The sequence below is a fragment of the Ranitomeya imitator genome, chromosome 6 (assembly GCF_032444005.1).
Source record: "Ranitomeya imitator isolate aRanImi1 chromosome 6, aRanImi1.pri, whole genome shotgun sequence".
NCBI lineage: Eukaryota > Metazoa > Chordata > Amphibia > Anura > Dendrobatidae > Ranitomeya > Ranitomeya imitator.
The window spans coordinates 86746588-86774334 of record NC_091287.1 but is presented as its reverse complement, the minus strand read 5'-3'; the positions used below and the strand labels follow the sequence as shown (position 1 = coordinate 86774334).

Below are 27747 nucleotides of genomic sequence, written 5' to 3'. Positions count from 1 at the left end.
AGGAGGTGAGGTGGATGAGGAGGATTGAAGAGGAGATGAACAGTTCCTTACTAGGAGTAGGGGTTAGGGGAGGTAGCAGAAAGTGAAGGATTATAGGGGTGAATGTGAAAACAAACAGAAACATTGTTTACAGTGACTGGCCAGTTACCGTCAGTTCCCTTCAGGTTCAAATATATATATATATATATATATGAGCAGTCAAAGGAGGAAAGTCCATGATAAACCAGGAGTATGTCAACTCCATGGGAAGTGGGCCCTAGGAAGGTGTACATAGGCCTCAGAAGAAAACTTGACTAACAAAAGGGAAGATCCTTCCCTATGGTGACATGGGAGAACCTATCCGTCCCGGACCCTCTGGAACGGAGAGAGGACTGCAGTGTGTGGATCAACTTACCCAAGTATAAGACATCACACAAACGAGGATAACAGTGAAAAAGATACAAATCCTGCTGAAGGAATGTGTTATTACAAAACTCTTCTTTGGATCCAGGCCTGGAGCAGCTTTCTACACTGGACGATGCTTGCTCAGAGTAAGATCCAATTCCTGTCCAAGACGGGAGAATCTGTTCCTGCCACAGTCGGCAATAAAATCCCGGAGCTGCTTGAGGCTTTATCCAATGTCTGTAAGAAAGAAGAGGTAAGTACTGACAATTGAATAGCGAGCTCTGGTATTGAGGTAACTCAAACACCCCTTGGATAGTGCAGTGAACAATCATGAGAGTCAAGATATTATATGGGCTCTGACTCCGTAAGAGACAGCCAGAACGTATAAACTGTAAATCATTTATGATGGAGTAACGCACTGGATAGTGCAGATAGCCTGAGAACAGCATTGCAACTGACCTACTGGATAGTTAGTGGTAGGCCCAAATAACCAGATGGTGTGGAAAGGCCACTGAGGAGCAACATGCAATTAAGGCCCAGTGCATGGCTGAAGAAAGAACTGCGACCATCCGGTACCTGACACCAGCGTGTCCTACCTACCTAAAAGTAGACTGGCCACTTATGCTGCCGCTGAGATCCACCCTGTGGTACTGAGATCCATCCTGTGGTAGAATTTCTGTTTAGCGGTTAATAGACTACAGATGTTATTGGCCATGAAACACGCGGCAGAAGGTGCACCTCTGACTCACCAGAAAGCGGACTGTAACCGCTGCGGCAGTCATCCAGAAGTGATGAATACCAGGCACCTCTCTCTGAGCGGTGACTAAAGGGGAGCATAGCCAGATGCTGCAAAAGACCCGGAGGTACGTGATAGAGTACGTTTATGACTCACATGACTCTGGGGCAGAAGAGCAGGACCAAAGCAGCAATCGACCTCAGGCACATCTAAACCACTGGAAGGAAGGTAGGCATTGACTAAATGAGTCTGGAAGATGACGCATCTAAATCCTGGATAGCGGATGGAGTACTGCTGCAATCGAACGCAAGGAGCGTGAAGGAGAGTACATCTGACTTACCTGAATACAGTACAGAACGCGAGTACCACTGCAGTGGTCAATCCAAGACACGTCTGGTGAAAATACGACAGTTTCAAAATACCGTACTGTACCTGGAAGGCGGTGCTTGTGGAAACTGGATGGCGGATAGAGTGCTGCTACGATCGGCTCTCAGTATCCTGGGACTTAATCAGCATGGAGAGAACCCTTGGAGAAGGGTATGGGAGAGAGCAGATTTTGTGTTGCGGTCTAGGTCTGGGTACCTGACGGCATTAGGCAGAATAACTATCGCATGTGTAGTAAGCCGCACCACGAAGTCTGTCCCAATCTTCTCTCCTGAGGGAAGAACAGTAGGCCTGGAACCAGAGGGAGACTAAACTCTACTCTCTGTTGTGCGCTTGGGTTCAGACCCTTGGGCCTGTGATTTGTGTTCAGCGTCTTTGTCCACTGAGCCACAGCAGGCCATGCTGGAGAATACAGACTTTACCTAGCTGGAGGTTGGTCCCAACACTACAGTAGTGAAGGAGAAGGAGCAGCTCCCCTCTCTGCTGTATGCCAGAGCTCTAGAATCTTTGTGTTTAGAGTAATGGCTGAACCTTGCTCTGCTGAAACCAAGGCACAGAAAAATAATAGGGGAAAAACACAACAGAAGTGTGATGTAGTGGAAAACGTGCAAGTCAAACATTCTTCAGAGCAAACAGCGTACGGTAGGATTTATAACGCCCATCTCCCTGTGGAGGGCGCAGAGCAGGCAGTGATACAGATGACGGCAGCGTGGGGAGCACCGCCTTACCCAATGCTGCTGACTGCACGGCTCAAGAGCACTTAATGCACCAGTGACTGCACTGCGCTAGAGCATTTATTACACCCATCACTGCATGGCTGAAGGGCACGTAATACACCAGTGACTGCACGGCTGAAAAGCACTTAATACACCAGTGACTGCATTTTCCTGCTCTAGAGCATTTTATACTCCAGTCACTGCACTGCTGAAGAGCATTTATTACGCCAGCACCATTAGGTTGATGGCTACTCTCACCCTTGAGCCTGCAGAGAAAACTGAGGGACAGCACTATTTCGCTGTGCCTGGCTAGTGCACTAGCAGGTGCCAGAAGCTTAGAGAGAAGATACAGAGGTAATTCTGTAGCGCAGCTACTCACAGTAGTTGTCCCGTTTTCAGCTTCCAGGCTGCAGGACAGCTGGAAGAGGAAGATCCCACAGGAAAGGCACTATTTGGTCCCAGGAGGCAGAAAATGGCAGCCGTGAGAGGATGCCCTGGCTCCGGAGGGTAAGGCTATATGCACACGTTCAGGATTTCTTGCAGAAATTTCCTGAGCAAAACCGGACATTTTCTGCAAGAAATCTGCATGCGTTTTTACCGCGTTTTTGGTGCGTTTTATTTTGTGGATTTTTCCAGATGTTCCCAATGAAATAAAATAGTGGGAAATCTGCAAAAAAAAAAAATCAGCAAAATTAACAAACATGCTGCGTTTTGTAACTGCAATGTGCTTTTTTTCGTGGAAAAAAACGCATCATGTGCACAAAAATTGCGGAATGCATTCTAAATGATGGGATACATAATGTATGCGTTTTTTTGCATTTGTATAGCGTATAGCGAAAAAAAAACGTGGAAAATCTGCAACGTGTCACAGCCTAAAAGCGCGCGTTACAGGGATGCACACTGAAAAACCCCACTCTGTACAAGGAGACTGACAGGCCTGGAAGAGGGGCAGAGCCAAGCGTCGGGTCTAAGATGGCGCCGGCTCAGAGGCAGAGAGATGAAGCTGAGGGGGGTGGGGCTACAACAGGCCGGGTGTGCCAAGCTACACAGGCCAGGAGGAACTGAGCAACGGGCGGGAAAAAACCTGCCTGAAGAGCAGGAAGAAGGGGGCAGAGCCAGCGCTGCAGCTAGGCCCGAGTGAAGCCGGGACCTAGATTACTGCGGGTGACCGCCGGAGCATGGGGGAGCGGCACGCAGGATCTAAAAACTCCGCAAAAGAATGCCTGGAGCCCCCAATATTTCCAAAGTTTAAGGGGGGAAAGGTCCCTAATGCCCAATTCTGCAGCTAGGCCTGGGAGAAGCAGGAACCTAGATTACTTCTGATGACCACCGGAGAATGGGGGGAGCGGCGTGGTCACTATTAAAATAAAGGAAAAATTGATCTTCTTTCTTGTTTGATCTTATCTTCTTTCCTTCTTCGCCGCACCTAGGGGAAGAGAGAAAGTGCCTCCCCATCCAAGAAAGGTCGGACGTCCGATAATCCAGCGTTGTGGGACATCCGCGTCTCCTCACACAGACAGGCTCTGGTGGGCGAGTGGGTGGGAGACGGAGGCAGGACCGACAATCAGATCGCCTCAACACACTTCTGTGTTAGGGGCTGGGGTCCTGCCGAGGATACGGGGTGGCAGTACACGCCATACTCAGTCTCTTTGTGGGAGTACAGTAGTGACCGTTCACACTGTATCACTCCGTACCTGAAAAGGAGCGACGCACACTGAGGTAGATATGGGTCTAATGAAAGACCTGTGTCCACCTCCTACTGACACTAAGCTAAACTGAATATCCTATTTCCTGTCGGTGGGGTGTACACTGCGGAAGAGGAGCTAACTTTTTATTTGCATAGTGTCAGCCTCCTAGTGGCAGCAGCATACACCCATGGTTTCCTGTGTCCCCCAATGAAGCGATAGAGAAATCAATAATTTCGCCCTTGTATGGCATGTTGTAGTATTTACATACAGTATAGCCAAATCCCTACTATAGGGGGCTAATGGTGCCCCATGTGCAAATTAAAGTGCCTTACGATGTGAATGTCCAAAACGTACCATAGTTATGGCCGCTTCTTCCTTCAGTACTGAAAAGCTGTGGGAGTAACCAGTGGTGCTGCACAGGCAAACAGGCACTTATATAATTTGCTTACTTTAAAAATCAGCACCCATCATGGGAATTTAGGAAGCTACCAAGTGGCTAAATTTAGATTCATTAATATATGGTTATTTTTCAATGGCTTTGTCACTTTAAAAAAAATATTTTTAAAAGGTGCTAAAGAGAATTGATATCCAAAATTTCTAGATGTCCCTTCACAAATCTCTGCATTTATAAGGAGGGAGAAGTTGTGCTAATAAAACGGCCACCACTCATACTCAAACTGATGGTCTGGGCAGCACTGCAGCAGTGATTACTAGTGGTAAATTGAACGTGATGACATTGTGCACACCATGACAGAAGTCCTCCTGCCAGGCATGGTGGACAAAACATCAATGCCAACAGTCAGGAGACCATGACTAGTTTGCAGCTAAACTCACACCAGGGTTACTCAAGCTTGGTTACTACACATTATTATTGACGTCCTTAACCAATCCTATTTTGTGACCTTCTTTTAAATGTGACAGGTGATACTTCACCAGATACTAAAAGGGTAGAGATACTAGTCACATGGCTCTTACTCGTGTCACACAGACCCCAGGAGGCACACACATCGCTGGAACTGCGCCCGCAGCGGAAGAGAGTATAGCTGATTTTATGTTATACGGGGAATATAGAAATTGGAAAGGGGTTGTCAGAGCAGTAGACAACACTTATACTATCGGGTTTAAAAGGGATATTGCAGTAATTATTCACAGGATAGATTCCTTTCAAATTGGTACGTGTCCATCTGCAGAAACACCACAATGCGTGCATGAGCTACCCCGCTTGAATGGATCCGCAGTGCACATTCCATTCTCTACGGGACCGCCAGAGATAGCCGAGAACTACAATCAGTTATATCCAGTGGTCCCATGAAGAATGAATGGAGCAGCTCTCGAGCAGGCCCATTGTCGTCTATCAGACAGTGGGAGAGAGTGACAGTAGGACAGAGGATCCCTGGTATGGTGGCCTAAATAGAGAAAAGTATTGGGGTCATTCCATATCAAGTGATCCAAATATGAATATTTTTTTTACCTTACGTCTTTAGATTTTTTTTATTTTTTGTTTTTATGAAGTACAACTTTAGTTAATTACAAATTAAAAGTTTAGAATTTTTTTCTTCATCAGTTAATTTTTTTACAGATTTTTAAAGTTTTGAAAAAGCGCGGATTTTGGCCTGGTATGGCTTTACATTTTTTATCATATCTCGGGCTAGAATTAAGATATACAGGTGGGAGAGGCATCATTTTTCTCAGAACGGTACCAGCTTTCATTTGATATGTCACAAGACTGTTTCTTTATATTTTGTTTTGGAGATATCAAATTAAAAATTTTGATGCGCAATTCTGAAAAAGCATTAAGCTACTTACTGGTAGCGGCATTTCTCGGAGGCCCATGACAGCACGACGAGAGAGGGGATCCGCCCATTAGGAACAGGAAACCTACAGATACAAAAGGGCGGTACCTCTCCCTTGCCTCAGTTGTATTTCAGAGTCTTGAGAGGACTACAGTGGTACACAAAAATATACACTATATACAGATTATATACAAAAATAGCAGACATCTATTGGGACTGGTATCATATTGTGAAATATATACATTTATATGGAGTGCAACCCCCACGTGAATAGGGAGGGAACTAAGGGTGCTGTCATGGGCCTCCGAGAAATGCCGCTACCAGTAAGTAGCTTAATGCTTTACTCGGACTCCCATGACAGCACGACGAGAGAATTACAGAGATGTAAACTTCCTTAGGGAGGGACTATGGCCTGTAGCACCCTTAACCCAAATGTGAGATCAGAGGAAGCCCCCAAATCCAACCTATAGTGCTTAAAGAAGGTGGACGGGGATGACCATGTGGCCGCCTTACATATCTGGTCGATTGATACTCCAGACTTTTCCGCCCAGGATGTAGCCATGGCCCTGGTGGAATGCGCCCTCAGATTCTGCGGAGCCGGACCCCCACCTGCAGTGTAAGCCAAAGAGATAGCCTCCCTAATCCACTTTGCTAGTGTGTACTTTGATACCCTAAAGGCCCCTTCACATTAAGCGACGCTGCAGCGATACCGACAACGATCCGGATCGCTGCAGCGTCGCTGTTTGGTCGCTGGAGAGCTGTCACACAGACCGCTCTCCAGCGACCAACGATCCCGAGGTCCCCGGTAACCAGGGTAAACATCGGGTAACTAAGCGCAGGGCCGCGCTTAGTAACCCGATGTTTACCCTGGTTACCATGCTAAAAGTAAAAAAAAAACAAACACTACATACTTACCTACAGCCGTCTGTCCTCCAGCGCTGTGCTCTGCTTCTCTGCTCTCCTCCTGTACTGTCTGGGAGCCGGAAAGCAGAGCGGTGACGTCACCGCTCTGCTTTCCGGCTCACAGACAGTACAGGAGGAGAGCAGAGCACAGCGCCGGGGACAGACAGCGGTAGGTAAGTATGTAGTGTTTGTTTTTTTTTTACTTTTAGCATGGTAACCAGGGTAAACATCGGATTACTAAGCGCGGCCCTGCGCTTAGTTACCCGATGTTTACCCTGGTTACCAGTGAAGACATCGCTGGATCGGTGTCACACACGCCGATTCAGCGATGTCTGCGGGGAGTCCAGCGACGAAATAAAGTTCTGGACTTTATTCAGCGACCAACGATCTCCCAGCAGGGGCCTGATCGTTGGTCGCTGTCACACATAACGATTTCATTAACGATATCGTTGCTACGTCACAAATAGCAACGATATCGTTAACGATATCGTTATGTGTGAAGGTACCTTAAGTCCCTTTCTAGGGTTTTGGAAAGATAAAAACAACGCATTATCTTTCTTCCATGTGTCAGTAATAGAGATGTATTCTAGCAGGCATCTCCTAACATCTAATGTATGGAGTAGTTCTTCTTTAGGGTTGGAGGGATTGGGAAGGAAGGATGGTAAAACTATCTCCTGTGTCCTGTGAAACTGTGATGACACTTTTGGTAAATAGGCTGGGTCCGGTCTGAGGATTACTCTGTCTTGGTAGAAACTCTGTATAAGGGGATACTCTGGAGAGCGCTTGTATGTCTCCAACTCTACGAGCAGATGTAATTGCCACAAGAAAGGCTGTCTTAAGAGATAGGGCCTTAATTGAAGCTGATTGTAATGGTTCAAACGGCTCTCTAGTCAATGCTGACAGGACTAGGTTGAGATCCCAAGGCATAGATCTATCTTTATGTATGGGTCTAGATCTAATAGAAGCTTTAATGAACCTTGAGATCCAATAATTATTGGCGATGTTACATGAAAATAGAGCCCCTAGGGCCGAGACCTGTACTCTTAGAGTACTAGTGGATAGATCTAGCTCTAGGCCTTTTTGCAGAAATTCTAAGATTTGTTTAATAGGTAATCCCTCGTCTAAATTAAAATCAGAAGAGGCCAGAAATTTCCACCAGGTCCTAGCGTAGATTGTTGTGGTTCTCTGCTTTCTACTTTTCATAAGGGTCTCAATTAGACTCGGGGAGAACCCTTTGCTTTTTAGTAACGCCCTTTCAAAATCCATGCCGTTAAATGGAGATTCTTTACTTGAGGATGGCTGATCGGCCCCTGGTAGAGCAGATCTGGAATGTCCGGAAGTACCCAGGGGTCCTCCACTGACATGATCCTGAGCCAAGTGAACCAGGCCCTTCTGGGCCAGAATGGGGCAATCAATATAACTCTGGCTCGATCTTCTCTTATCTTCCTGACTACTAAGGGTATCAGGCCTAGTGGAGGAAATGCATATGCCAGTTGAAAATCCCATCTGATCAGAAAAGCGTCTACCGACAGAGGCTTTTCTCTGGGATTTAGGGAACAAAATTTTGTTGTCTTCCGGTTGTCCCTGGTAGCAAATAAGTCTACTTCTGGATGTCCCCATTTGTGGACGATCTGATCGAACACGTAATTGTTTAGGGACCATTCCCCTTGTCTCAAGGTGTTGCGGCTTAGAAAGTCCGCTTTGATGTTTTCTTTTCCTCTTATGTGTAGAGCAGTTAGGGATAAGAAGTGATTTTCTGCTGTCTGGAACAGACGATCCGCCACTCTCATCAGTGACTCGGAATGAGTTCCACCCTGATGATTTATGTATGCGACCGCCACCTGGTTGTCCGATAGGATCTTGACATGATGACCCTGCAGATATATGAGGAATTTTTTCACTGAAAGCTCTACTGCCATTAACTCTTTCTGGTTGGAGGAGGCTGATGTTAGGGGAGGGGACCATAGACCCTGAACCATCATGTCATCCATGTGCTCCCCAACCCGTAGGGCTAGCGTCTGTAGTTACAACACGTGTTACCTGTGACACCCAGGGAACTCCCGCCGATAAGTTTTTACTGTCTAGCCACCACCTAAGAGAAGTGAGTGCTTTTGGACCTAAGGTAATCTGATCCTGCAGGGACCCCTGTAAGATTCTATCATTAACCAGCACCTCGGATTGTAATGGTCTGGTGTGGAACTGGGCCCAACGGACGGCGGGAATGCAAGAGGTTAAAGAACCCAATAATGACATAGCCTGTCTAAGGGTCATGGATGGCTTATCAATTGCCCTAGACACCTGTTGTTGGATATGTAACAACTTGTCGGGTGGAAGACAACACTGTTGGGATTCTGAGTTTAACAATAGTCCCAAAAACCTTTGTATTTTCTGGGGCTGTAAACAAGATTTTTCATAATTTACGATCCACCCCAGATGCTCAAGTTTGGATGTGGCTGTCTCTAGCTGAGAACGGCAATGGTCTTCAGCGCTCCCTACTATAAGAAAGTCATCCAAGTAGGGAATAATTAGGATGTCAGACTCTCATAAGTGTGCCATGACTTCGGCCACTAACTTTGTAAACACCCTAGGAGCTGCTGATAAGCCGAAGGGAAGAGCTCTGAACTGGAAATGGCGGATCTGGCCCCCCATTGACACAGCTACCCTCAAGAATCTCTGGAAGTGTTCATGTATTGGAACATGATAGTATGCATCTTTTAGATCTACCACTACCAAGAAACAGTGATTAAACAACATTTTTATTGCTGAATTGATTGTTTCCATTTTAAATGATTCATTGACCAGGAACTCATTAAGACATCTGAGATTAATGATCGTTCTAAAAGATCCATCTGGTTTCTTAATCAGAAAAAGAGGAGAATAAAATCCCCTTCCTCTTTCTGATTCCGGAATTTCAATCAGCACGTTCTTGGAACATAAGTTGATAACCTCTGCTTCCAGAGCTGCCTGCTCAAGCGGGGAGGAACGTAAAGGGGTTAATTTAAATTTTTCACGAGGCCAGTGATTGAAGTCCAGTTTTAGACCTTCAGTAATGATGCCTCTGACCCATTTACTGTTTGTAATGTCAAGCCAAGCTGAAGAGAATGCTGACAGTCTACCCCCCACAGGGATCGCTAGTCATTGGTCCGGTTTTTTCTGATCCTTTGAGGAACGGCGAAACATATAGCCCGTACCTCTACCGCGTCTGTCTTCCCATCTGAAACTTTCTCTAGTGGGAGAGGACCCGCGTTTTTTCCCGCGACCAAATCTCCTTCGATTGAAGGGCCGGCGGTAAGATGAATATAGACTGGGGAATTTCTTTTTGTCATCCCCTGCTTTTTCCAACAACTCGTCCAGAGTTGGACCGAAGAGATATTGTCCTTCGCACGGAATGGCGCAGAGCTTGGTTCTAGACTGAATGTCACCTGACCAGCATTTCAGCCACAAGGCCCTGCGAGCCGCGTTGGATAGTCCTGCCGCTCTGGCCGCCATTCTGACAGAGTCCACCGATGCGTCCGATAGGAAGGCTGCAGCATTCTGGATGGTCGGTAGAGCCTTCAGAATAGTATCCCTGGAGGCACCGTCCTTAAGCTGAGACTCTAACTGATCTAGCCAGACCATTAAAGATCTGGCCGTACATGTTGGCGCTACGGCTGGTCTGAGAGATCCAGCCGCCATCTCCCAGGTACCTTTAAGGAATATATCTGCCTTTCTGTCCAGAGGATCCTTGAGGTTTCCCATATCCTCAAAGGGTAATGAGGCCTTTTTTGACGCCTTTGCAACAGCCGCGTCCAGTTTAGGAGCTTTATCCCATGTATCCACAACCGGATCGTCAAAGGGATACCTGCGTTTTAACGCTGGTGGTAAGGCCCCCTTTTTTTCTGGTTTCTTCCATTCTCTAAGGATCAAGTCTTGAATCTTTTCGTTTACCGGAAAAGATCTATGTTTTTTACGATCAAGTCCGCTAAACATCATCTCTTGTTTCGAGGGCTGTGATTTAGGTTCCTCTATACCCATGGTGCCTCTGACTGATTTGACGACTTTGTCGATTCTATCCAAGGGTAGACAGAATCGTCCTGACTCCTCATCTGATGAAGAGGAGAGAGGACTGGAGAGATAGGAATTCTCCTCTCTTTCTTCCTCTGAAGAATTAGAGTCCAAGAGAGTCCTATGCTTTGAGCCTTCCGCTTGGGATAGGGACCGTAGTGATTCCCTTACTTCCAGCCGGATCATTTCCCTCAGATTTGCTGGAGTTACGGACTCTTCTGCTACCTAGGGGAGGACAATATAGGAGAACTAATATCTGACCTAAAGTCACTACCACCAACCCGCTCCTGTAGACCTCACCGTCTGTTGTATACAGGGGGCACATAATTTTTTTGAACAAGAGTCAGGTAGAGGGACTCCACAGAGGGCACATTCCTTATGTTTAGACTTCCCCGTACTCTTCTTCCCCTGGAATGATAAAGTATAAAGGGGCCCGCGTCACAGAGTGAACTTTCATGTAGATCACTTACCCGTGCGCCAAAGTACAATACCGGAATCCGAGGGGTCTCTTTAGTCGAAGCTCTGGATCCTTGTTCGGAAGAGCTCTTACGACTGGGCTGGTCGCCTCTATCCTTCTGTTTGGGCTTCTGACGTACCTCGTCTGGCAGCTGCTGCTGCTCACCACCACTCTCCATGACGAAATGCGACCAAAAGCAGGGATCTGACATCTCCACCTGCATAAATACCCCTTGGATCCGGTCAGCAGATGGGCCAGCGCTGTCCCTATTGGCCCAGGATACAGCAGAGGGCAGGAGATCTTGCGGTCAAAAACCGGCACACAGACGCGATGGGCGCTGCCATATTGGAACGACTGCGCATGCGCAGACGTCCGGCGACCCGGAAGCGGCCGCTAACTCCGCCCCCCCACGTCACTGCACCCGGAAATGCTCCAGCACGCGCTGAGAGCTGTGCAGGACGCCGGGGGATGGAGCGCAGCGCTCCGGGAGCTCACCCACACGCCTGAGCCCGGCACCCGCAGCCCCACCATACCGCTGCACCACCAATGGGAATACTTACCTGCGCTGACGCTGATGGAGGCAGGAAATCCTCCGGACTCCGCTCCCTGCTGCGAACGCCACTGCCGTGAAGTCCAGCAAGGACCACCGTGGCGTCTCCAGGGATCTCCGCACCGGCCGAGGTAGGAGACCCCCCCGCTACCGTAATCGGCCGGCCGGCCTGGGCCTTCTGTCTGTAGGCACCCGTCCCCTCAGGAACAGGAAACCAACTGAGGCAAGGGAGAGGTACCACCCTTTTGTATCTGTAGGTTTCCTGTTCCTAATGGGCGGATCCCCTCTCTCGTCGTGCTGTCATGGGAGTCCGAGTAAAAACGTATGTTTTAAAATTGTGAAAACATGCATGTGTGTTACTCGTGTCCTTATTTATATTTGGACCGGGACTCAACTTGGGATCTTTCAAATTTGTATTTTTTTTTTTAAGCCTTGAATCATCTGATTTTATGTTTGTGTAAGTTTCTTCCTTTTTTCTTTTCAAATTACAACTTATTGCATTCAAAATTTATATGTAACAATAAAGAAACACAAAAAACAAATACCGAAGTGCCAGAATAAATCCATCTTAATCATCATAACAACTTGCTCAGCATTTTCAACCTGAATTCTTTGAACAAGCCAAAAGATAAAAGGTGATCACATCCTCAAGTGTGATTTTCCAAATACAGTCTGATCCCAATTAAGGTATATGTTAAAAACAAGATTAAAAGAACCAATATTTCTACAACCTATTTATACATGGAACAATTTTTTTTCTACTACATCACTAAATATGTCATTTGTGAAGTGTTTAAGAAGAATAGTAGTTAAATCCTCGTTCTATAAAATATGAACTAATCAAACAATAGTAGGTTTTTACACTGGCCTGTTATCATCAATGTGTCCCTTCTAGTGGGTGAAATGTCATCTTGTCCATAAAGGCTCACTAGCAATGGCGGTTTCCTTCTGTGTCAGAGTATGTGCAGCCGGTCATGGTGCTCAGCTCCACCTGAGTTATATCTGATTTTTGTTCACTTTTACAATGTCTGATTATCTTGGATACACAATGGACGGCGCTGGACCAGAAAGTGCAGAAAAGTCGCTTCTACGTCTTCATCTTCACAATCTTTGGAGAGTCTAGTAGCCGCCAGCGCCAATCATATTCACAGGTCACACAGCCAGTTGTGTCATCCATTGCCGATCTTGTGCCGCCTTCTACCACTTCATGGACATCACTGTCTTTATTTCCACTACATGGGATGACAGTCCGGTATTGCTGAGTCCCTGTGATGGGTTCTGCTTCCTGTAACTGATGTTATAACAAACTCTCCTCCTCTTCGTAGTCCTGGTTTGTACAATACATGAACTGGATGATAAGAATATTTTTCTCCCTCCATTTGAGGAGTTTCCTGGATGATAAGATTTGGTGTGAATATGGCCTCTGGAGGCCCGAGGTGCCGGCCGGTCATCTGCTCTGCAGTCACCCCTGGTCATTCTCAGCCCTAACAAAGCTTCTCCTCTGTCCTCTCCTGCTTCTAAGTGGTAACCTAATAAAATAATACAGTAATATCTAGCAATCATGGATTATTTGGTAAATATAGACCCCCCCACTGTTAGACCACAGGCTGAACAGATCTGAAATCAAGATTTTTTGAACTGACACTGTAATAAATTTATTTTTTAAAATATGATCCCATCATGATCCCAGCTTGTATTTTGGTACAGATGTGGCTAGGAGCATAGCAGGCACATGTGCAGTTTTTGACATTTTTAAATTAAACGTTTTTTTCGGAAATGTGTTTTAAAGCTTTGCGCTTGCGTTCGCATAGGTAAAATATTATCAAAGATACTCTTGTGACGTATCTGGTGAAAGCCTGTACAGTTCTGAGTAGATTGGTGTTTATTTTGTTTCTCTATCTCTTTTCTAGCCTGAGTTATGGGGAGAAATGTGAAGGCAGGCAACACCGAAATTCGCACTTTTTCCGAACTTTGAAAATCAATAAAAAATATAAAAAAAATATCTAGAATTTTTTCTTCTTCACATTTTGCATTCTCTGACACACTTTTACCAAATAAAATCTCAAAAGAATTAAAAATATAGTGGTAAAAATCATTGGTTCACTTGACATGGAATGACCCATTGTCAAGTGTAGGTTCAGAGGCGGATAATCACTTTAAGTAAATATAAAATTTTAGCAAAACATAAAATGTATCCCTATACAGGTAGCTAGTGAGAAGAGATTGATCATATTACAGAAAGCCACAGAATATTACTTACTTGCTCATCACTAACCACATGCAGCACTTTACATCTGTACCAGCATTTATCTGCTGAAAACATACCACCATAAACCTGGAAAAGACACACTACATTATTTTAGATACATTTCCAAAAATATCTACTGGTACCAGAAAAAAAATGCTGCCAGCGTTATGGAGGTCCCATCTCGGCATATTACCAGCTATCCATGGGAACCAGATGAGGGTTACAGGGACCGGGATATTAGGGGCACCAAATTACATTGCCGAGTTGGGGCAGTAAAGTAACGTTCACACTAGTGTTATGCTAGTGTGCGTCGGGTTAGCGTCAAGCGACGCAGCGGCGACGCACGCGTCATGCACCCCTATATTTAACATGGGGGACGCATGCGTTTTTGTTTGTTGCGTTGTGCGACGCATGCGTCTTTTTTGCCACAAGCGTCGGACCAAGAAAACGCAACAAGTTGTATTTTTCTTGCGTCCGATTTTCGGCAAAAAACGACGCATGCGTCGCAAAACGCAGTGTTTTTGCGTGCGTTGTGCGTTGCGTCGCCGACGCAGCGGCGCACAACGCTAGTGTGAACGTAGCCTAAGAGACAAGTTTACAAAATCATCCTGGATGCAAATTATTTTTTCAGCTTTAGAAAGTCTAACTGTGAAACTTTATGTAACTGAGGCTGCAAGCATGCTGAAAGCAGGATGATTTCCAGCTAGTGCATCGATCCTCCACATTATTACCAGACAAGCACCACCTCCACATGCTTGATTGTCCTCTCTTCCGTAACGTCAAATTTAAAGAAATCAATCAAGCATATGAAATGGCGCTAGGTGAGTAATAATGTCAACAATCCAAGCACTAAGTCAGGTACTGGCACACAAAAGTCTTGTATCTATAAAAATTCAAAGTTTATTTTTTCAGCAATGGAAAAATCACTTTGCAGCCTCAAAGATGGCTTTGAACTTGTACATGACTACCCAGCAATGCAAAGAATTTGAAGGCCTCAAAGATCATTACAGGTTCCCTTTAAATGGTTCTTTAAAAAAAAAAAAAAAAAAAGTGAACTCTGGAAATATTCCTTAAAAATGTCTAAGCTTTGTATCTACAGCCCTATGTGCTTACAGGGTATCAGAAAAAAACTGAATATTTCTAAAGAACATATATTCAGTAGGTACCATAAACTGAAAAGAGAGAAGAGAATACAGAAAGATTGGGGATCAGACTTCATAGGGTTTGTTTGTGGTCTGTTACCATGGAGACATGTTAATAACTAAATTATTCTGATAGCGCTTCTCCTGTAAGGGTATGTTCCCACGGTCAGTAAACGTTGCGGGTTGGACGCTGCGTACATCCACAGATTCCAGATGTTACAGCATAGTGGATGGGATTTCAAGAAAGCTTCCCTGCGGAGACGGACATGCGTTGAGTCTTTCCAGACCGCAGCATGTCTATTTATCTTGCAGAGACGCTCCGTGTCCACAAGATAAATTTCCCATCCAATGTATTGGGCACGATAATTCCACACAGTTCAATGAACACATGCGGAATCACCAGCGTTCAGAAGTCGGCAGTGCTTTGGACGGAGCAGACTTGTGCTGCGTGCAAAGCGCTGCTGATTACTGACCGTGGGGATGTAGCCTAAAATTTGTCATGTGTATGTTAACTTGACACAAAGACACGTTTAACTAATTTTAAATAAGCTAAATTTGTAAATCTTACCTTATCAAGATCAGGAGATCCAAAAACAGCACTCATGGTTGGGCACCACTTTGCCAAAGAATCACTTATTTTTGATATGTCATTAATTCTGCTCATTGACTGTTTTAGAAAACAAAAAATTAGTGAAAAGAACATTCTTTTACATCCGAAAGACCTTCTGCTGTGTTCTGCTGGAAGTCATTTTATCTGAATATGTGTGCAAGTAGGCTATGCACAGTCACATAACCCACACAGAAAAAAAAATGGATACATAACCTACAATAGGTTCAGTAGAACATTATTTAACCCCTTAGTACTTGAGCCAAATTTGACCTCAAGCCAAATTTTAGAAATCTGACCAATGTCACTTTATGTGATGATGTTCGTCCTTCGTTTTCGAAGATGACCATGACTTCAGGGTTAACTCTGGAACTAACGTTTTAACACATCCCAGTGATTCTCTTCAGGGAATGTTGTACTTCATGTTAGTGGTGATATGATTTGCGTATATTTATGAAAATTTCGCAATTTTCAAACTTTATATTTTTATGCCCTTAAATTGTAATAGAGCACAATAAATAATTAATAAATAACATTTCCCACAAGTCTACTTTATATCTGTATCATTTTTAAACAATTTTTTTGTTAGGATGTCAGAGGTGTTAAAATTTTAGCACTGGTCCGTTGCGGCGCCTCCCATCTTCATTCCAAGACGTCCTCTTCTGAACTTCAGCCACGGCTCCGGCGCTTGCGTACTTTGTCTGCCCTGTTGAGGGCAGAGCAAAGTACTGCAGTGCGCAGGCGCCGGGCCTCTTTGACCTTTCCGGCGCCTGCGCACTGCAGTACTTTGTTCTGCCCTCAACAGGGCAGACAAAGTACGCCTGCGCCGGAGCCGCTGCATGAAGACCAGAAGAGGACGTCTTGGAATGAAGATGGGAGGCGCCGCAGCAGCGGACCAGAGACGCCCATCCGACTGGACCAGCAGCGGGACCGCCCCTGGGTGAGTATAATCTAACGTCTTTTTCTCCTCTTTCAGGTTACATCGGGGGCTTATCTACAGCATTACAGAATGCTGTAGATAAGCCCCTGATGCCGGTGGGCTTACCTCACCCGCGATTTTCGGGGTGACAGGTTCCCTGTAAGGCAGGGGTCAGGAACCTTTTTGGCTAAGAGCCGTAAACGCCACATATTTTGAAATATAATTCCGCGAGAGCCGTACAATATGTTTAAAGGGCCATTGACAGATCAATCGCTCCAATGTTCACTTAGTACAGCAAGGAATGCTCCTCCCTGCTGTATAAAGCCACAACTGGACTGAAACAATGGTAATTAGCAGTAAAAAATTAAATAAATAACTTACATTGTGAGCTTGCGATGCATGACATCAGTCCAGCAGTCTGGCTTCTTCTTTTTCCTGCGCATGACTGGAAGCTGGCATTCTTCCCACCTGATGTTGAGAGAATGCCAGCTTTGAGGCATTCGCAGAAGAAAGAAGCTGGAATGTTGGACATGTCACACAACGCATTGTCAGTTATGTCAATTGTCTATTTTATTATTGTATCCATCCTGCCCCATGTCTCCAATCATGCCCCGTGTCTACATTCTGCCCATGCCTCCAGTCCTGCCCCCAGTGTGTCCAGCATATTACCCCCAGTGTGTCCAGCATATTACCCCCAGTGTGTCCAGCAATCTGCCCCAGTATGTCCAGCATATTGCCCCCAGACAGTGTGTCCAGCAATCTGCCCCAGTGTGTCCAGCACATTACCACCAGTGTGTCCAGCAATCTGGCCCAGTGTCTCCAGCATTGCCCCAGTGTATCCAGCATTGCCCCAGTGTGTCCAGCAATCATCTGCCCCAGTGTCTCCAGCAATCTGCCCCAGTGTCTCCAGCAATCTGCCCCAGTGTCTCCAGCAATCTGCCCCAGTGTCTCCAGCATTCTGCCCCCAGTGTCTCCAGCAATCTGCCCCCAGTGTCTCCAGCAATCTGCCCCCAGTGTGTCCTCCAATCTGCCCCACTGTCTCCAGCATTGCCCCCAGTGTGTCCTCCAATCTGCCTCACTGTCTCCAGCATTGCCCCCAGTGTGTCCTCCAATCTGCCCCAGTGTCTCCAGCATTGCCCCCCCAGTGTGTCCTCCAATCTGCCTCACTGTCTCCAGCATTCTGCCCCACTGTCTCCAGCAATCTGCCCCACTGTCTCCAGCAATCTGCCCCACTGTGTCCTCCAGCATTGCCCCCCCAGTGTGTCCTCCAATCTGCCTCACTGTCTCCATCATTTCCCCCAGTGTGTCCTCCAATCTGCCCCAGTGTCTCCAGCATTGCCCCCCAGTGTGTCCTCCAGCATTGCCCCCCACTCCCCCAGTGTGTCCACCGATAACTGATCCAAAAAAAACAAAAAAAAAACAAGCAGTCTCCTCACCTGTCCGCGCTCCAGGCGGCGAGCTCCCTGCAGCAGCGCACACTCGCCGGCGACTGACAATGACGTCAGACGCCGGCGACGTGTGCGCTGCGGCCGACATCAGCCGCCAGCCTCCAATTGGCTGGCGGCTGTTGTTGTTAACTATTGATGTGCGGGCGCGCGCCCGCACATCAATAGGAAACCGCCGCAGCGCTGCAAGGGGCCCGGTGAGCAGATGAGAAGGGGCCCGATGCGGCCCCCTCTCTCCGCCCACCGGGTCCGGGGGGCGCATAAACGCCGGCGGCGGCGGCCGGCACGGGCCGGCATTCACAAATGATTATCAGAGGGTTAATCTGCGGTAGCCCAGGGCCCCCCCAGACCACTGGGCCCTGGGCTACCGCCCATATTGACCCTCTGATAATCCGTCCCTGGAAGTAAGTGACGGAAGTGTGCGGGAGCAGGAGGCGGACATAGTGCGGTGACCAGGGGCGTCTGACTTGCCGGCCCCGGGCCCCCTGTCTGCGAGCCAGATACGGCCATCAAAAGAGCCATATCTGGCTCGCGAGCCATAGGTTCCCGACCCCTGCTGTAAGGGGTTGTCCAGTCTAAACCAATACAAATGCAGTAAGTCAGTGTGACTGCAGACTCGCAAATCCCCCCCCGCACATGCACTGCGTGCTGCGGCGTGTTTCGTCCATATTTGAGTTGGGAGAGGAGAGTATGTACGAATTAAACGTAATACCCGCCAGTGGGCGCAGCCTGCTTCCATACACTACTTTTCCATACCCGTTTAGTGACGCGGCCGGCCAGTGAGCGCAGCCTCGATCCATACAAGTGTATGAAGCAGGCTGCACCCACTGGCCAGGAATATGTATAACACATATATGCCCTCTGGTCCCAGATCAGAAATCAACAAATCCCCACAGCGCACAGTGTTTGCGTGGGGGGAAATCGGGGAATTCATAAGTCTGCAGTCACACAGTGATTGCAGACTTATCGGTTTGAACTGGACAACCCATTTAATGTGAGGGACGATGTACTACTTAAAGGGAACCTGTCACCAGGAAAATTCAGTCCAATCTGCAGGCACCGTCTTATAAAGCCAGGGAAGCGGAGTAGATAGATATATACCTTTGTGAGAAATTATTCAGTGTAAGGCCACGTTCACACGTTCAGCATTTGGTGAGTATTTTACATCACTATCTGTAAGCCAAAACCAGGAGAGGGTAATAGCACAGAAGCGGTGACGTCTTCCTTCATACTTTTCCTCCGATTGTGGCTTACACATACTGACCAAACATGGAACATGTTGTCATCACACTGAACAACTTAACAATGATATCGCTAGCGATCCGTGACGTTGCAGCGTCCTGGATAGCGATATCGTTCAGTTTGACACGCAGCAGCGATCTGGATCCTGCTGTGACATCGTTGGTCGGAGCAGAAAGTCCAGAACTTTATTTCGTCGCTGGATCTCCTGTAGACATCGCTGGATCGGCGTGTGTGACGCCGATTCAGCGATGTCTTCACTGGTAACCAGGGTAAACATCGGGTTACTAAGCGCAGGGCCGCGCTTAGTAACCCGTTGTTTACCCTGGTTACCAGCGCAAATGTAAAAAAAAGCAAACAGTACATACTTACATTCCGGTGTCTGTCCCTCGCTGTCAGCTTCCCGCACTGACTGTGAGCGCCGGCCGTAATGCACAGCGGTGACATCACCGCTCTGCTTTAAGGCCGGCGCTGACACAGTGCAGGGAAGCTGACGCCGGGGGACAGACACCGGAATGTAAGTATGTACTGTTTGGGTTTTTTTCACATTTATAATGGTAACCAAGGTAAACATCGGGTTACTAAGCGCGGCCCTGCGCTTAGTAACCCGATGTTTACCCTGGATACCCGGGGACTTCGGCATCGTTGGTCGCTGGAGAGTTGTCTGTGTGACAGCTCTCCAGCGACCACACAGCGACGCTGCAGCGATCGGTATCGTTGCCTATATCACTGCAGTGTCGCTTAATGTGATGGTACCTTTAGGCTATGTGCACACGTTGCAGATTATTTGCTGTTTTTTAGCGTTTTTGCACTATAAAAACGCTATAAAACCGCAAATAATCTGCATACATTAAGCATCCTATCATTTTTAATGAAATCCGCAACTTCAGTGCATATGATGTGTGTTTTTCTGCATAAAAAACGCATTGCGGAAAAATAATGAACCTGCTCATTAATTTTGCGGTTTTCCCACTGTCTAATGCATTGGGTAATGTCCGGGGAAAAACGCGCAAAAAACGCGTCAAAACCGCATCAAAACCGTGCAAAAAATCTGGCAGAAATGTCCGGATTTTCACAGGAATTTTCTGCATGAATTCCTGAACGTGTGCACATAGCCTTAAGGTACCGTCACACTGAACGATATCGCTAGCGATCCGTGACGTTGCAGCGTCCTGGCTAGCGATATCGTTCAGTTTGACACGCAGCAGCGATCAGGATCCTGCTGTGATGTCGTTGGTCGCTGCAGAAAGTCCAGCACTTTATTTCGTCGCTGGACTCCCTGCAGACATCGCTGAATCGGCGTGTGTGACGCCGATTCAGTGATGTCTTCACTGGTAACCAGGGTAAACATCGGGTTACTAAGCGCAGGGCCGCGCTTAGTAACCCGATGTTTACCCTGGTTACCAGCGTAAAAGTAAAAAAAAACAAACACTACATACTTACCTTCCGCTGTCTGTCCCCCCGCTGTGCTTCTCTGCACTGGCTGTGAGAGCCGGCCAGCAGAGCACAGCGGTGACGTTACCGCTCTGCTTTCCGGACACTGTGCTCACAGTCAGTGCAGGAAAGCACAGCGCCGGGGACAGACAGCGGAAGGTAAGTATGTAGTGTTTGTTTTTTTCACTTTTACGATGGTAACCAGGGTAAACATCGGGTTACTAAGCACGGCCCTGCACTTAGTAACCCGATGTTTACCCTGGTTACCCTGGAACCTCGGGATTGTTGGTCGCTGGAGAGCTGTCTGTGTGACAGCTCTCCAGCGACGCTGCAGCGATCGACATCGTTGTCGGTATCGCTGCAGCGTCGCTCAGTGTTAAGGTACCTTTAGCCTCTGCTTTTTCTGGGATTTTCGGTCCAGTGAGCGTTCCTATCAGTGACAGACAGCAGTCTCTGTCAAACAATGCATACATAGATAGCAGTGATTTGAAATCTGGGTCCACCCACTGGGCCAAACTCCCAAAAGGAGCAGAGGATAAAATGATTAGAAAACAGGTTATACTGAATCTATACGGAAAGGGAGGAGCGCCGTTTTGGAATGCAGACTTTGATAGAATGGTCTGTGGGCATTATGTTACGTTTGCAGAGCCCCTGATGTACCTAAACTGTAGTAACCCCCCACAAGTGACCCCATTTTGGAAACTAGACCCCCCAAGGAACTTATCTAGATGTGTGGTGAAAACTTTGAATGCCCAAGTGCTTCACAGAAGTTTAGAATGCAGAGTCGTGAAAATAAAAAAATATATATTTTTTTCACAAAAAAGATATTGTAGCCCCCAAGTTTTTATTTTCACAAGGGCAACAAGAGAAATTGGACCCCAGAAGTTGTTGTCCAATTTATCCCGAGTATGCTGATGCCAAATATGTGGGGGTAACCCACTGTTTGGGCGCACGGCAGAGCTCAGAAGGGAGGGAGCACCATTTGACTTTTTGAGCGCAAAATTGGCTGTCGTGTTTGGAGACCCCCTGATGTACCTAAACAGTGGAAACCCCTCAATTCTAGCTCCAACCCAACTCCAACACACCCCTAACCCTAATCCCAACCCGATCCATAATCCTAATCACTAACCCTAACGATAATCCCAACCCTTACCCCAAAACAACCCTAATGTCAACCCTAACCATAACCCTAATCAAAACCCTAAATCCAACACACCCCTAATCCTAATCTCAACACTAACCTCAAACCTAACCCTAATCCCAATACACCCCTAATCACAACCCTAACCCTAATCCAAACCCTAACCCTAATCCCAACTCTAACCCTAACTTTAGCCTCAACCCTAACCCTAGCCCTAAGGCTACTTTCACACTTGCGTCGTTTGGCATCCGTCGCAATACGTCATTTTGGACAAGAAACGGATCCTGCAAATGTGCCCGCAGGATGCGTTTTTTGCCCATAGACTTGTATTGCCGACGGATCGTGACGGATGGCCACACGTCGCGTCCGTAGTGCACTGGATCAGTGTTTTGGCGGACCGTCAGCACAAAAAAACGTTCAATGTAACGTTTTTTGTACGTCGCATCCGCCATTTCTGACCGCGCATGCGTGGCCGTAACTCCGCCCCCTCCTCCCCAGGACATAGATTGGGCAGCGGATGCGTTGAAAAACTACATCCGCTGCCCACGTTGTGCACAATTTTCACAACGTGCGTCGGTGTGTCGGGCCGATGCATTGCGACGGCCCCGTACCGACGTAAGTGTGAAAGAAGCCTAACCCTAAATTTAGCGCCAACCCTAACTCTAAATTTAGCCCCAACCCTAACCCTAAATTTAGCCCTAACCCTAAATTTAGCCCTAACCCTAACCCTAATTTTAGCCCCAACTGCTCTTCTCCTGCCAGCCGGCAGATGGAGACAGATGGCGGGCGCACTGCACATGCGCCCGCCATTTTCTTTTGCCCAGAAGATGCCGGCGGCCAGGAGGAGCAGCAGGAGGATCCAGGGACGTAGGTGAGTATCGTAGGGTCCCCGAATCCCCCTATTTCTCTGTCCTCTGATGTGCGATCACATCAGAGGACAGAGAATTACACTTTACTTATTTTTTTGGCGGTCGCCGGTAAACAGTTAATTACCGGCGATCGCAAAACAGGGGTCGCTAAAACCGACCCCCGATCATGCTCTTTGGGGTCTCGGCTACCCTCGGCAGCCGAGACCCCAAAGATTCTCGCGGGGCCGGCCGGCGGGCGCATGCGGCGCCCACCGGGAGCCACGAGGAGCATCGGGGGAGATAGGTAAGTATTGGGGGGCTACCTGGGACCCCTTTTCTCTATCCTCCGATGTGCGATCACATCGGAGGATAGAGAAATTAAAAAGAGATCGCGTATTTTTTTTTTTGCGATCGCCGGTTAACGGTTAATTACCGGCGATCGCAAATGCGGGGTGGGTTAAAAAACCCCCGAATAATGTTCTCTGGGGTCTCGGCTACCCCCGGCAGCCGAGACCCCGGAGAAAATCCGACTCTGGGGGGCGCTATTTACTTTTTCCACAGCGCCGTTAATTAACGGCGCTGTGGTTTAAGTACCCTTAGCGGCCGCCGTTAAAAGGCGTATCGGCGGTCGCTAAGGGGTTAAACATAGAAAAAAAACAAACAAAGGATTAAGGAAAACTGTAGCAAGAACTGGTCTGCAGAATTAAATCCCTACTGACACATGGCAAAAACTGACTATTCGTAGCAGTTTGCTGAGTGTAGCCGACGCAGGAGGAGACAACTGTTCTTTTAGTAGCAGCAGCATAAACTCCTGTTATTCCTCCGTTCCCTAATGACACAAACAATAAAATTAGATGATACTGCTGAACATTACGTCTGCTCCTCTCCTACCTGCCCCCAAAACGTCACAGCATCTTCTATATGAGAGACGTACACTTCCTCCACTATGTGGGAACAAAGTAAGACATTAATCTCTTCATAGCATACCTGTCACTAGATATAAACTGTATACATTATTAAAGGGGTTGTCAACTCTTTTTGAATCACTACCTTTGCCCCCACCCAGTATAACACAACACTAATACCTTCAGCGCCATTCCAGCGGTGTCAGCACTGGCGCTTCCAAGGCTCACATGATATTGTAATTTCACGTGATCCCTGTGGCCAATCAGCGCTACCTTCAATCTCTTACGAACGTAAATGACATCCAGAGAAAGTGAAAGCAGAAGCAGCGCACTTCCTCTGGATTTCTTGATTTACCCAAAGGAGGGGAGAGAAGCCATTGCTGATTGGCACCAGGGCTCGCATGACAAAGTCATATGAACCCTAGGAGAACCATAGCTGACTCCACGGGAACGGCAACAGAATCATCTGCGAGAAAAATGGATGAGTGCAATCCGACTTTATTGGATTGTACGCTGACCAATGTTAATCTACGAGTCCCTGCTCATTTTTTTCTCAGCTCAGATGAGAGAAAATAGAATAAATTGCAGCATGCTGCGATTGACCTTGCATCTCAGACGAGAGTCGTCAATACAAGTCGATAGGTGTGATAAAAAATTAATTAAGATAGCACAGCATTTAGACCATACGAATGACGTCCGATTTTTAGACACCCATGTCCTTGAAAACCCGATATTTCATCTGCAGAGTACAGTAAAATCACAGCATCACCCAACAGAACAGAAGATAGAACAGATATATATTCATAGAATAGATTGATAAAGATGTCAGTGACACTTATAATTAGTACACTGCGTGTGTAGCTTACTGTTCATGTTAATTAATAAATTAATTTTCTGAAAAAAATGGCGTGGGAACCTCTGACATTTTATTAACCAGCAGAGGGAAAGCGGACAGCTGGGGGCTGATGTTTACAGCCTGGGAAGCGGGCAATACCCATGTAGCTTTCCAGGCTATTATTATGAGCTCACAGCTGTATACCTAGCCTTTACTAGTTATTAAAATGGGAGACCCAGAAAAAAAATTACGTGGGCCACCCCCTATAATTAATAACCAGCAAAAGCTAGGCAGACAGCTGTAGGCTTTTATTAATAGGCTAGGAAGGTGCCATTGATATTGGACCCCTCCCAGACTAAAAACCATCAGCTCTCAGTCAACCCAGAAATGGCGCATCCATAAGATGAGTGAAATCTGGCAGATAGCCTCGCTCTTCTCACTTGACCAACCTGTGACAGTGACAAGTGGAGCAATAGGGTTGGGGTTGATGTTACCTTTGTATTGTAAGGTGACATCAAGCCCAGGGATTAGTAATGGAGAGGTGGATTGGATTGTACCAGCATGCAAATCGCATGCTACTTGCATGACACTCATCTGACTTTTCAGGAACAATTTTTTGTTTTGTTTGTTTAACAGTGATTGATTTGAGCCCTTAGTATTGTTAAACATCGGGATTCAGAAGGGATTGTAAGAGTGGACAACACCTTTAAACAGATCACTTAGATCTGGTGAAGCTTGTGTACTAAGTTTGAAATTCCATATCAGAATGGCTGTGTATTCCTGAGGATATAGATTTTGGCCAACTTCTGTCTTTAGGAATGAACCACCTTCCTGCTTGCTGAGGCCAATGAACTCCTGATTGATTGGTCATTCGGATATGGAGTTTTAAAGTAATTACAGCATCCATATAAGATCTAAGATCTACCGAGTACTGCATGCAGTTTGTATTGTTACATATGCCAACATTTCCACTGTAATTCACTTTTTCTCAGCTTTTTCATGTAAAGGCTTAATATATTTACCTTTATTAAATAATGGGTCTCCTTCCATTCTAATATGCTACATAAAAAAACAAGAGAAGTTTATTATATATACGGTACATAATCTGTATGCAGAGACATATGTTATGATAAACCATATTAAAGATTTTTTTATTATTATTATTTTTATTATTGGGCCCCAAGCTATCCCTACAAATTCAGGCCAAAATAACATTATTTTGGTTGCGCATGGAGGCTGTGACGTTGCTCTGATGACGTTCTGTTTACAGCCCAAGCGTTTTTGAGTCCCAACTATAGTGATGAAGGGCAGTTGTAGCATCACCAGCTGCTTCCCATTTTGTCTCAGGTCTGGAGGTGGGAATTGAGCATGAATGAGTGAAGAAACCAATTCCCACACCCTTTCCTGCTGTACATGGGACTCCTAATTACAACTCCCTATAAGGAGCATCTGCCTCCCCAGATACAGCAGTAGAGGGAGCTGGGATTGTGCTCCTAAAGGTACCGTCACATTAAGCGACGCTGCAGCGATATAGACAACGATGCCGATCGCTGCAGCGTCGCTGTGTGGTCGCTGGAGAGCTGTCACACAGACAGCTCTCCAGCGACCAACGATGCCGAGGTACCCGGGTAACCAGGGTAAACATCGGGTTACTAAGCGCAGGGCCGCGCTTAGTAACCCAATGTTTACCCTGGTTACCATTGTAAATGTAAAAAAAAAAAACACATACTCACATTCCGGTGCCTGTCACGTCCCCCGGTGTCCGCTTCCCTGCACTCCTCCTGCATCCTGTGTAAGCGCCGGCCATAAAGCAGAGCGGTGACGTCACCGCTGTGCTCTGCTTTACGGCCGGCCGGCGCTGACACAGGATGCAGGAGGAGTGCAGGGAAGTGGACTGATAACAGTATAATCTCCAAAATAAATAAAAACTCAAAATGCACTGTTCCAAATTATTAGGCACAGTAGAATTTCTATACATTTGAAATGTTTTAAAGAACTGAAAATGCTCATTTGAGGAATTTGCAGCATTAGGAGGTCACATTCACTGAACAAAAATGCTATTTAACTCCAAAACACCCAAACAGGCCAAGTTACATGTTAACATAGGAACCCTTCTTTGATATCACCTTCACAATTCTTGCATCCATTGAACTTGTGAGTTTTTGGAGAGTTTCTGCTTGTATTTCTTTGCATGAAGTCAGAATAGCCCCCAAAGCTGCTGTTTTGATGTGAACGGCCTCCCACCCTCATAGATCTTTTGCTTGATGATACTCCAAAGGTTCTCTATAGGGTTGAGGTCAGGTGAAGATGGTGGCCACACCATGAGTTTATCTCCTTTTATGCCCATAGCAGCCAATGACTCAGAGGTATTATTTGCAGCATGAGATGGGGCATTGTCAGCATGAAGATGATTTTGCTCCTGAAGGCACGTTTCTGCTTTTTAGACCATGGAAGAAAGTGTTAAGTCAGAAACTCTAAATACTTAGCAGAGGTCATTTTCACACCTTCAGGAACCTTAAAACGTCCTGCCAGCTGTTTCCCCATGATTCTGGCCCAAAACATGACTCCTCCACCTCATTGCTGACGTCGCAGCCTTGTTGGGACATGGTGGCCATCCACCAACCATCCACTACTCCATCCATCTAGACCATCCAGGGTTGCTCGACACTCATCAGTAAACAAGACTATTTGGAAATTAGTCTTCATGTATGTCTGGGCCCACTTTAACCATTTCTGCTTGTGAACACTGTTTAAGAGTGGCTGAATATTAGGTTTACGCACCACAGCAAGCCTTTGAAGGATCCTACACCTTGAGGTTCGAGGGACTCCAGAGGCACCAGCAGCTTCAAATAACTGCTGCTTTGTAATGGTATTTTGGCAGCTGCTCTCTTAATCCCATGAATTTGTCTGGCAGAAACCTTCCTCATTATGCCTTTATCTGCATGACCTCTGTCTGTGCTCTGTTTCAGTCACAAATCTCTTCACAGTATGATGACCATTCTTAAGTTTTCGTGGAATATCTAATGTTTTCATACTTTGTCCAATGCATTGCACTATTTAATGCTTTTCAGCAGCAGAGAGATCCTTTTTAGTTCCCATATTACTTGAAACCTGTGGCCTGCTTAATAATGTGGAATATAATTTTTAAGTAGTTTCCTTTAATTAGAATCACCTGGAAAACTAGTTATCACGTGTTTAAGATTGATTTCAGTGATTCATTGAGCCCTGAGACACAATAACATCCACGAGTTTATTTGGAAAACAAAACAATTAAATCTTAATGACACTTAAATCCAATTTGCATAATAATTTGGAACACAGTGTATATA

The 27747-nt window shown here is 46.4% G+C and overlaps 1 protein-coding gene across 1 annotated transcript in view; it reads right to left on the bottom strand.

Annotated features, from left to right (window-relative positions):
- The window catches only part of STK31 (serine/threonine kinase 31), a 160961-nt gene that overhangs the window by 118465 nt on the left and 14749 nt on the right, over positions 1–27747 (bottom strand). The window contains exons 2-5 of the mRNA XM_069729864.1: positions 25441–25477; positions 23570–23622; positions 15614–15712; positions 13916–13990 (exon numbers count right to left, since the gene is read on the bottom strand). Of these exons, the coding sequence (XP_069585965.1) occupies positions 13916–13990; positions 15614–15712; positions 23570–23622; positions 25441–25468 (255 nt within the window). The 5' untranslated portion in view covers positions 25469–25477. The remainder of the gene's footprint in view (positions 1–13915; positions 13991–15613; positions 15713–23569; positions 23623–25440; positions 25478–27747) is intronic.